Source organism: Ammospiza caudacuta, chromosome 5 (assembly GCF_027887145.1).
Source record: "Ammospiza caudacuta isolate bAmmCau1 chromosome 5, bAmmCau1.pri, whole genome shotgun sequence".
NCBI classification, from domain to species: domain Eukaryota; kingdom Metazoa; phylum Chordata; class Aves; order Passeriformes; family Passerellidae; genus Ammospiza; species Ammospiza caudacuta.
Genome location: NC_080597.1, coordinates 49,302,547 through 49,314,213, shown reverse-complemented (window position 1 = coordinate 49,314,213; position 11,667 = coordinate 49,302,547). Strand labels below are relative to the sequence as shown.

At 38.2% G+C, this 11,667-nt stretch overlaps 1 protein-coding gene across 3 annotated transcripts; it reads right to left on the bottom strand.

The window, feature by feature from the left end:
* Positions 1-2,167: 2,167 nt before the first annotated feature.
* ZCRB1 (zinc finger CCHC-type and RNA binding motif containing 1) lies at positions 2,168-11,558 on the bottom strand. 3 transcript variants are annotated; one of them, XM_058805193.1, is made up of 9 exons: positions 11,421-11,544; positions 10,389-10,469; positions 7,784-7,871; positions 7,600-7,628; positions 5,383-5,494; positions 5,193-5,300; positions 4,347-4,456; positions 4,166-4,241; positions 2,168-2,821 (listed from the first exon to the last, which is right to left on the bottom strand). In XM_058805193.1, the coding sequence occupies exons 3-9, from the start codon at positions 7,865-7,867 to the stop codon at positions 2,690-2,692; spliced, it is 651 nt and encodes a 216-aa protein (XP_058661176.1). In that variant the 5' UTR covers positions 7,868-7,871; positions 10,389-10,469; positions 11,421-11,544; the 3' UTR covers positions 2,168-2,689. The 3 variants fall into 3 exon arrangements, with proteins under 3 accessions (XP_058661176.1, XP_058661175.1, XP_058661177.1); XM_058805192.1 differs by lacking the exon at positions 10,389-10,469 and having other exon boundaries at positions 11,421-11,558; XM_058805194.1 differs by lacking the exons at positions 10,389-10,469; positions 11,421-11,544 and adding an exon at positions 10,934-11,313.
* Positions 11,559-11,667: the final 109 nt, after the last annotated feature.

The following is an 11,667-nucleotide window of genomic DNA, read 5'->3' as shown; positions in this document are numbered from 1 at the left end:
TTGGCTCGATCTAAATTAGGAGCCTGGTTAACACTTTCCCTTGCTCCTCAGCCCTGATGGGATTCAGGTGGAAATCTGAAGCCATGCTGATTAGAGTAAGGGAGGGTAGGCATCAGCAGGAGCAGATCCCTCCACACTGAGAGTCATAAAGAGACTTTATTGACAAATTTTGGCCTTATTTTTTTTTTCTCACAATGAAGCAGCTGCATTGGGGGTGCTCTAGAAAACAACTTTGTATTCAAGAACAGGTACTTATGCTATCTAATTTAATGGTTATCTAATGCTAGTGTTCTGAATTTCTCACCTATAAATGCTTTGTTAGCTTGCCAACAAAGAACTGAAACTTAAAATTATTCAGGAAGCCAAGTGCAAAAATCCTATTCCTGAAATTCCCTTTGGACTGTATTTTAGGCATTAGATGCCTTCTAATACAAAAACTACACACATTACTGATCAACAGAAGTTAAGAAAACAGTTAAAGGAAGATGATTTAACATAAAAAAATTCTAAATGCCAATTCTGCACAGAAGCAGGTTCATTTTTATGTTTCTTTTCCAATGTCACCTACCTCAAGTGACTTTATGCTTGGAACAAAAGAGCATGGAGGAACAACATTGGTACATTTGGAACAGCCTGGACAGAGCTACTGCTTCATGCTGACAAAACCAAACCCTATGGGGAAAGCAGTGAGGCAGAAGCAGCAGACTAGAAAGATACATCAATGTGCCTCAGCTACTGGAACTCTGGAAAAGTACTGTATTAGGTCAGAACAATGTCAATTTTATTTTTTATTTGAGGATATTTCTGAGAAGACTTTAACATTTTAAAATACCATGCTCCACATGTAAGTTAAATCCTTTTGACCCCACGATCCTGAAAAAGTCTCATGGCAGTGAGTTCCACTACTACATTACAAGGTGTAATGAAATAAAGTTGGAAGATTGCTGTCTAATCACTTCACTGAAATCTTAATTCTTACAAGCTATCAAATATTTCCAAACCAAAGTCATGGACCAAGTCAAACTGGTTCTGTCAAATTCTAGTTTTCTATCTTTCTTTAAAACCAGCATTGAATATGGTATTTGAGAAGAAGACCAACTCTGATTTTATGTAGTGGCATAATCTTTTTTTTGGTTTTTTTTTTTTTTGGACTGCCATTGAGCCCTAACCTAACATTTGAAGAAAAGCATGCTGGCAGCATTACTTGCTTGTTTAGTAGAGTTTAGAACTCCTCAAGCTTCATTATTGATGTAGAGTGATTTTTATTTATCAACAATATGCCTGGCAGTTTAGCTCTCAGCTGTTCAGTATTAAGAGATCAAGAGATCTTCCTGAAATTCAGTGAAGGAAGCTTCAGATTTAATATACAGTACTTTCAGCAAAAAGTCAGTCAGTCTTAAAAACATTCCTTGGATTACTCAGTCCAAGATCTTTCTGTATCTAGAGGCCAATACTCCTTCCTATTCTGACTTGAGCTTGCACAGAAAGAACTTGAATTATTTCATTCTTGTTTCTGAATTCTTGTGTTTAAGGAGCAACAGAAGGCACCAGAAGGATGTTTTGAATGTCACTACTTTATATTAGCTTAGAGGGTGAGTGTGCATGTTTCTTTGCTTTGCAGCCAGTTACATTTTTGAATATTAATTGGTATTAATTAAGAATACATAATGTTATATTTGGATTTACATTTTCTATATTTGGAAGAAAATCAAGTCCTGATGAGCAAACAGGAAGAACTGAAAATAGAAAGAGGCCAGCTCATCTCTTATTCAAAGTGTGAAATTGTGAATGTATTTTATATTGTGCTTCCTAAAAGTGAAGAGTTTAGACTACACACCAATATAAAATGGGTACCATTACCACCATGTGTCTGTGGTTTTGGGAACCATCACAGCTACAGGATAGCATGCCTAGAACCCTAGAGAGATCCAAGGACACAGAAAGTCTGAAAAGCTTTATGTGCAAAATATGGGGCAACACACTTTGCTAAGAGACCACGACGGTTCCAAGTACACATGGAAGCTGTTTTTAGGCATGTAGGAAACAATGCCTTTTGGATTTTGCCAACAGGTTCAGATGTGATCCAGGTTAGATCCAAATGTATTTAAAACTCTGTGGATAACCCTAATTACTGTTACCACTCAAACTGCAGTCAGGAGAAACAGTGTTGATGTAACAATAATTTATTATAGTACTGCACCAATGGTAAAAAGACAATACCTAAAGCTGAAATTCAACCCTGTGCAGAGGAACTAATGCAAGTTTCATAATCTACTGAAGTACTACTAAAGCACTGCTTCCAAACAGACCAACACATAAAGCATCAGTAGTGTTAACAGTCATCCTAAGAGGAACTCCTCTTAAGAAAAAAGCCTTGAGAAATTCTCTCATGAAACATTTCACTGCTAGGACTTGGGTCTAGACACTAACTGCAAGACGCACACACTCTCACAGATACTTTTCTGGATTTAAGTGTATAATTACATAATTTTCTTAAAAAGTTGCCTTGAAACAAAAGGTTTTGAGATACAGATATAAAAAGACGGGAGAATCAGGGGACAGAATAAAACAACCCCATGATTTTCACTGTCTTCAACACCAAAACAAACCTGTATTACAGATCACTTTGTAGCACTTTACAAAATGTACACTATATATATCTGATATATGCATTTAGAACAGTATTATTTCAGTCACTAAGCTCTTCCTCATCACTGAAATAAGCACTTTTCTTAATCCGTGGACGTTTTGAATCATCTGAAATGGAAGATTCCCCTGCAGTCTGTGTCCATATTTGTTGTTCTTCCTCAATTTTAGCTTGCTGTAATGAAGAAAAGTATTAGCTGGGATTAAGAAAAATTAACATGCACTACAAATAACAATGCTAATTCTTAATATACACTGAATTCTTAAATAAGTTAAAGAAGTACATGGGTTTATTTCCAGATAGACTGTGTGATCAAAGCACTAGGAAACATTTCTGAAAGTAGTTCTCACATATAAGCTGTCTTCTACACCACAGCAGCCACCTGGACCATCATGTATTCTCAAAAAGAGGAATTTTGCCCATGGCAAACTTCCAAAAATATAGAGAGATCTAAAGCAAAAAATCTAAGCATATCTCTTTAGCTGAGATCTAAAGCAAAAAATGCCTCATGTTTTAAACTGATGTTATTGAATCAGCTTTGTTCTGCTAATAAGTCTTCTATCGTCCTTTGCAGTCATTCATTCACATAATGAGTGCCTTTGGGGATTATTACTGAAGGTTATTCAACTAATAGTTTAAATAGAAGCTTCCTGTTTTTACCAGTTAAAAATCTTTGGATGGTGATAGTGAGGCATCAATAGAAATGAGAATGTTTCCTGCCTTTATAGGTTTTATTTCCAATTGTGGAGTTTTTGGGGAAAGAGAGGAACACTGTGAGTATGTGAATCACTTTTTTGGACATCATAATGTAAAAGTCCTGCGCTCATTACAGTCACGTTCAGAACAAAGTTATTAATTCTTGAGAGTTTTTTTTGGGGGGGACAGGCACATAGGCAACAATGTTGCTCAGGGACCCAAGAAATTTGAATATCAGGTCAGGCTTGTTCTGTTTCATGAAGCAAAAGGGTGTAGAGACAAAGAAGTAATAAAGACAGTAATACAGATGTTAGATAAGCTAGCTACATAAAAAAATATGCATTCAGTATGTTTTGGGAGATGAGGTCAATTAGAGAATGTGATGGTCTGTATTGGGTAAAGGAAGTGTCCCAGTAATAAATGTTCAAGGACATTCCAGTGAGGACAGAGGATGTGTCTGGTCACTTATACATGACTGGGTTTTTTGTCTCCTCAGACAACAAAGTAAGGAGGGATTTGTGGGCAAAAACCTAACAGAGCATCACAGCAGAGATGACACAAGAAAATACCAAAGCAGCTTGAAGGGAAAAAAGGCTGCAACACACAAATGCAGCAATAGTGAAAGAGCAAGAAACCCAAACAAAATTCCACTGAACATGCCTGCAATGTAAAGAAGCCAACTACAGTTATCAACTACTGCTACCACTAAGTGCTATAGAGCAGACAGACCTATGCATGTATATCAGAGCTTCTGAAAAGCAGCTAAAGAAGGGAGTTGAAGTTAAAAAAATATAATAAATATGCCATGCTTCAATTTTGTACCTGAAAAGCTATGGCTTGGCTGAGGCTATCTAGAGCAGGGTCTTCACCTTCCTCTTCACTCTCTTCTTCCTCCTCACTTCATTGTGCAGGGAGAGTGAAAAAAATATAGATCTTTAATTTAAGTGTTTAGTATGAAAAAGCTTCCTAAAAGAAATAGTAACATGTAACTCAATTTACATACACTTCTTCTGGCTCCACTATTTTCTTTCTCTTCTTCTTTTCTTTTTTTTTTGGTGGTTCCCGCTCTCCTAGCATATTTTTAGGACAAGCATAACTTAAGTGTCCTGCTTCCTTGGAGAAAAAGAAATATTGCTTAACAGAAGCCATTACAAACAACTATACATTAAAACCTCTAATGAGGGAAGTTCATGGGGGAAAATATGGGGGCAATTAGTAAGATAAATGGAATGCTGAATTTGCACACAGAATACAAACTCTTCTCTAGGCATGCCATGGAAATGGAGAGATTAGTGGTGATATGCATGCTTAACTGCAAACTCAGAACAAGCTACAAGCACAGTAGATTTTTTTGTCTGTTACAATAACTGAATACACTACACATGGTTTAGATTGAAAACAAGATAGAAACATCAGAATTAACAATTTAGGACACAGGAGCGAGGTGATATTTTTGCTGTAAGAAGTGTTATGACTATAACACTTGTATTGGATATTAAATACTATCCAAATATCACTGTCCTACATTACTATGTTCAGGAAAAGTCAGGAATTAATTAAAATTTAAAACTCACTTCTATATAGAATAGTTGTTTCCTGTATTTATTTTACTGCCAGCTAAATCATGAACTTCCAAAGGTATAACAAAAGCAGATACTTTGAAGCAAAGAGTAGGAGGTTGTCATTGCAATAGTTTTCATGTGCATCACTTATTTTTCTGGGGTTTTATTTCTCTTTGTTTCTTTCATTACCATCTACTATTACTATTTAGTATTATTTCAATTATTAAGTTATTCTTATGTCAATCCACAATCTTTGTCCATTTCTCTACATTTTTGGTTTTACTCACCCCACATTCGTAACACTTAGATTTATCAAAGTAGTTACGCCTGCGAATGAATTCTGCTGCTCTTCCATTATCAATGGCAATACTTGCTTTTATTACTCTTCCAAACAACTACAGAAAATTGGAAAGAAAAGGTGAATGTTTTGGGATTGAAAGCCCAACCCTCCTGCCATAAAAACTTTCCACAACTTACCTGCTTGTTATTAAGTGCCCGAGAACAGTTTTGTGCAGATTCTTTATCCAAAAACAAAATGAAGGCAACTCCTTTGCTCTTTCTGGTGTCTTTGTCTTTCATAATGGTAACTCTGGAAACATATAACCACATTATTGATTTTACTGAAACACACTAAAATTATTTCAGATTCTTTTTCCTTATAAATCTCAGGGGCATCTTACCTTTGTTACACAGCAAAAGAGTTAAAGTATATTTAACAATAAAAATACTTATTAAACAGAAATTCAAAGGAGCAGCTAACCTGGCCATGTATTTAGAGGTAGAGTGGAGATGATTTTTAAAAAGCCTGTGGGTCTTTCTGAGACAAGTATCACTCTTAATTCCCTTGGGTGACTTGAAGAACAGAGAACATAATCTTTAAATTTACAAGCAACCTAACTGGAGGGAACTACATATACTGGAGGTGAAAGGAAAATTCATGAGTAATCTTACCATTGCTATTATTGAGAAAAGCACAGTGTGAACTACCTCCAAACTGAGAAATCTATGTTTGTGTAGGACTAATCAGCTAAACAGGAATATTCACAACAGGAAACACTACCTATATGGAGTACTGTTCTACAAATATCTCCAACTGAAAGCCAAAGATCACGGATGCATGTGTTATTTCACATGACATGCTAAGTTAAATCTTCAGTCTAACATTGAAATCAACAGCTTCAATAGGACGCTGAGAAGTTTGTGAAAATCTAGAAACAGTAAAACAAAACCTAAAGATAAAAATCTAGAAAACAGGGCCTGGTTGTGTGTATGGCCGGAATCCACACAGCCTCAGTTCTTTCCATCTTAGTGTCAGTTGTATTTAGTCCAGAAAAAACCTAACAAAACAACAACAGTGAGAACCAGAATGTCAGGGAGCATGTACATAAAAATCAAAGTACACATAAAAAAGTAGGGAATACACTCGTCCCTATGTCCATCACAGGTAAAACAAGGTTCAGCCACAGGGCAAGCCAAAATTCTAAGAAGTAACCAAAAAACCAAACCCCACTTCAATACAGAAGGCTTAACATACAAGCTGTTTAAGTAACAGATGACCCACATGGTAAAAACACAGTAAAGAAATCTCAAATTTCCCCAAATACATGCACAAAAAGGTTGAACTTAACTGTTTTACTAACAAAGCCTCTTGGACATGTTCAACTGCATGCATTAAGTTCAAGTGTCAATCAAACTCACTTTAGGACAATTCTATTAATTTTTATGCCAATCTACTCTTTGAAGAATTCCAACAGAAGCCCGGTGTGATTGTCAGACTTCTAATCAGGATATTGAACATATCAGTTAATAACACAAGAATAGAAAGAATCAAGTGTGACAAATGTTTAAAAAGTCAGGAACTTCTCGGAGCCATAGAAAGTCTGATTCTTACTGAACAAACTCAGTTGAAGTCATAATAGTCAGGATGTATTCACTTTTCCTGCTATTTGTAACCTGAAACACACTTCTGAGGCTTCATAAACTTTGAAACTCTGTATCTCACAGGTTACTGCAACAGCTACTAGAAATTAGAGAAGATACTTGCTGGTTTAAGATTAAAAACCGAAGACTTGAGTCTCCTTATTCTGACCAATTAAAAAAAAAGAAACAAACCAGTCAGTTCCTTCCTGTGGCATTTCTTTCTAGCATTTGAACACAGAGGCAGATATTCACATATATTGTTCACAAATACCCCACATACTGAAAGCCATTAATGCAGCCTTACATGTAGCGTTAGGTAAAACACTAAGCAGTCACAATCACCAGCCCCTCTAGAATCACAGAGACCTGCACGCTGCAATTGTGGGAACTGTGACATCTAGTTCGCATAAGTTCTCACTTTCACACTTACCCACTCTGCCCCACAGTGGTGAAGGAAAGGGGAATTACACTAGAAGAACACTGTTTCAACTATTTCAGAGAAAAGACTGATGCTATGTAACAACATTCTACTTGCTCTTCATAAATGGTTAGCAAAACCTGTCCCAAACACAAATATTCTTGTATTATATATGTAACTGCAAGAACTTTCAGTTGTTAAATAAAATTTATACTTTATTAAAAATGAATAGAACTTCAATACAGTTCCACATTCATACTTTAATTACAAAAAGCTTAAGACTTTCAAGTGAAGGAAAGACATAAAATATTTAAAACAAGAGGTACAAAAATAGAAGGCCATATCAGGTCACTTACTTGACAACTTTCCCATACTTTGAAAATATCTGAAATATAAAACAAAATAAAAAGATTTAACAACAGACAATTGTATTTCACTAATAATAAATTTATCATGACAAACTTATATATCAGTATTGATTTTACAGTCAAAATTGTTGTCAACAAGTTTAATGTAAAAAATGCATCTCTTAAAACTTACCCTGTACAGATCATTGTTAGTCAAAGCAAAGGGTAAATTGGACACATACACTGTGCTTTTGCTTGGTGCCAACCCACCACTCATTTTTCTGATGAAAGGAAAAAGAGAAGAGTTAAACTGTATTGAACAAAGAAATCAATTAAAAAATAGTTTCGAGACTTTCAATTTTATTTCAAACCTAGCCCAGACAGCCATGATAAAGCTGCAGGAGAGCACAGCTTTCATTTCCTTTGCCTTCATGGACTACAGAAGACATACATTCCTTCCTCATCTCCTGGATCCAAACATATTTTTGTTCTGTGTGAGTCAATCTGTTGTCAAGAAAAAACTGGCAAGTCAGTGTACTTAAATAATCCTCTGCTGATCTGTGCAATTAGAAAGGTTGGGGGCCAAAAGAAACAAGCAATGTCCATTTATTAAACATTAGGGACAACATATCAAATTACTGACCTTTGTACTAGTACCAGCATGATCTGATTCTTATGCAAGTATCAGCTCAGCTGCATTCAACATACAATAAAATACAGCTGGTTAAGGGGGCAAAAAAAAAAGTTTCCCTAAAGCAGAGTCTTAATTATTGTGGGGAGGGAGATAAATACATTTTTAAGTCAATGTAGCATGATGCTAAAGTGGCAAGCTTTCATCTCCTCTCTTAACTATTGCTCAAGTTTCTGCACTCCTCTAGAACTGCAAGTGTCCAGAGCTTGACCATAAAGAAGCATCTCTGTAGAAGCACCCCCCTACACCCTTCCGACTAGGGAGGAAAATCTCCAATCTTTCCATATGAATTTCCAATCTTTTCTATGCTCTTGAAACTGAATATGTCTGGAAACAATTAATCAATTAAAATAAAATGGTATGTGGTTACCATTATAACCACATACACATCATCTAATACTAGGTGAAGAGTAATCAAACTAGAAAATGACAAGCCAACGGTTTTCTTCACATTTGGACATTTCCCAAAATTTTTAGAGGTGTAAAGTCTGCGCAAAACATTCTCTTTGACCCATTCTGTAGCCATGGTTCAGACCAAGAGCTAAGTCAGTAAAATTTAAGATCAAAACATACCCCTTATGAAAGGCCACACCAAATAGTACAGCAAACCCACTCCCTACACAGTCCAATTTCTACCTCCTTGTCCATTTTCCTACAGCCTTATTGCTGCTTCCTGGCACCTCCAGCCAATTCCCAACTGAGGATCAAGCCACTTCTTCAGCAAGACTGCCTCATTTTAAAAATGTAGACAGAAGCTGACGGGGATAAAAACTTTAAAGTATTAAAATCAGCATCTGCCATATTACAGTTTCTTAGGGGACTTCTTGGGTAGCCAGTCTGAACAGATTGCTTGGCCAAGTGCCAACAAAAGTAACTAATATCACACTCTAATCTGGCTAATACTTTCTGGCATTTCATGATTTAGTTATCTGAAGGCCTGATATTCCCAGTAGACATTGACTGTCCAAGTGCTTTGCTTCTCTTTCCTTACATGCTTACTGTATCACAATTCATTGCAGTGGCAGTTTCCAAGTGATTCAATTTTGAGGTTTTTCATGTTCAGAGACTGTTTTCTGGTCTTTCTCCAGGATTACCAGCCTCTCTGCTCAGCTGACCAGAAAAAAAAAAATCCTCTCCCCTCACAAAAATCTCCAAATGAACCAAAAAACAACATCTCAGCTTTCTCCTTGCTGCAGGAGACTCAATGAAAGTCAGGTACAGCCTGGTTTCAAGGCTATATCCTGCTAGAGCTTTTCAACAAATCAAAACATTTCTATTTTATCCTGGATGCCTTTCTGGGGCTTTCTTGATCTTCAAGGTATTACCTTCATTACTCAACTTTAAACATTGGCTAAAAGCCTTTACAATACCTCCACAGAACTGCACACAATTCCCATTAATGTAATGGCCTCTCTGTAATATTAATGCCTTCTTCATTTATCACTTTCACATACTAACTTTGACAATAGAGTTATGTCTCATTACAATGACTTCTTGAATTCAATCTTTTTTGTCTTTTCTAACAACTCAAGCTAAAAGAAGCCATTTTTTGACAAGAGCCATCTGTCAGCAATGATTAAGTCTCCTGAAAAATAGATCAGGTACACGAATACGTTTTGCTTCGATCCAATATGCTTAATGCAGCATCTGTCATTAGTATTGGGGATATCACAGAAAGACAATGATTAATTTCAGTAATTGGCTTTTCTACTCTATCCCAGAACACATGAGGACACCACTAAAACAGCTCAGATGCCTCTGAATCATCAAGTGGAGCCTAAATTTACTTATACTTCCATGACTTAACATTGATATTTCAACTTAAAAGCACAAACTTGTATGTTTGTTTTTAAGTGCAGTGCAGCAATGTCAGATCTACGATTTAATCAACTGAAGTATGTACAAATGATTTGTGAGCAAGTTTCCCAAGACACTCCTGCTCAGGCCAATTAGAGTGTTTCTATCTTGATCCTCAAAGTACAGTATTTTCTTCCTGATTTAATAGTCTCAATGGAGTTTAGACCCAAATCAACAAACCATTAGTTGTGGCAGGAGCTTGGCTCAGGCTAATAATCAAGCGTCTGGTAAAGGATGAAACCAAACTCACGTTCTCCTCGGTCCCTGACAAGGGTATCAACCACTCAACCACTTGCTGCAATTCTGCCCTGCACAAGGGGCATGGAACAGGCTGTAAGAGAATAATCTGTTTTATCTCATACTCACTTAAATAGTACCAAGCAAATATCAAATAGGATCAAGAGTTGGTAAATAAGATTAGCACTATCAGTAAAGAAAGAATACAATCAGCTCAAGCCAAAGAGGAACATAAAAAGGATCTGTGCTTTGAGTCAAAACACTTCTACACAGTGATCTAACTAAGAAAGCTTAGGGACAGTAAGACTGGGCAACCAGACCATCAGCCCAGACTACCTATCTATCAAACACTTGTAATTCATATATGTTCCTTTTCCAGATTACATATAGGTGTCACATCGACCTTGGCCAAAATCAGTAGAATTTTGTTCCAGACAGATATAATGATATGATTCCATTTCCATCCCCAGTACTAATCAGCATTTACTGAGACTTTGCTGGGAATGAAGATGATACAGCAGTAACTGCTTCACTTGACAACAAATGTGCAATACCTACAGAAGTAAAGAGGGCTCAGGAGGCCTGGGCTGTCCTCGTTTGCCTCCACCTGGAAAGATCACGGCCCTCAGAAGCTCATGATTTCTATGCTACCATTTCCCACAAAAGCTTTTCCAACAGTGTGTTTTTAAGGGGATTCTCAGCACAGCCAAGATGGGAGAAGAGCTGCTTGGTTCAATCGCATCTGGTGTCACCCAGAGGTTCACCGAGGCGGGGCAGATCTGGGTAACTCACTGCGCGGCACCCATTCCTCCTCAAACCAGGAGACACGTAATCTAGTTCAGAGTTCAGCGCGAGCAAACCGACATTAAAGCAACATAACCACAGACTGCAGGAACTTCCACACGCTGTATTAACACCTTGGGCCACAACGTCACAGCGCGTCCCCGACCAGCCGCTTGTTTCGCCCTTCCTATTCCGCAAAGGCCCGAAGCGAGCGAGCCGTGACCGAGCGTTCGCGACCCCCCGGTGCCCCGGCCCCGCGTACCCGTCACGGCGGGGCTCAGCCCGCGCGGGAGCCCATCGTGCGAGCGGCCCGGAGAGGCGCAGCTGCGGTCCCGGCGGGGCGGGACGGCCCGGAACACACGGCTCGCTCCCTGCCTGCCTGCCGTCGCCCCGGCCCGTCGCGCTTCCGCCGACGCGCAGCTCCCGGCGCGGCCACGGCCAATGGGCGGCGGCTCCGCGGCGGCGGGCGGGGCTTTCCGCCGACGGCTCGGGAGCGCCGGAAGCGGCGG

Bases quoted from the DNA above. Each gene is read 5' to 3' on its own strand.
- ZCRB1 (XM_058805192.1), bottom strand. From the start codon at position 7,867: ATGAGTGGTGGGTTGGCACCAAGCAAAAGCACAGTGTATGTGTCCAAT. The intron at 5,495-7,599 runs GTAAGTGACCTG...ATATGTTTCCAG, and splicing joins AAGTATGGGAAAGTTGTCAA to AGTTACCATTATGAAAGACA. The intron at 4,457-5,192 runs GTGAGTAAAACC...TTTTTCTCCAAG, and splicing joins CTAAGTGTTACGAATGTGGG to GAAGCAGGACACTTAAGTTA.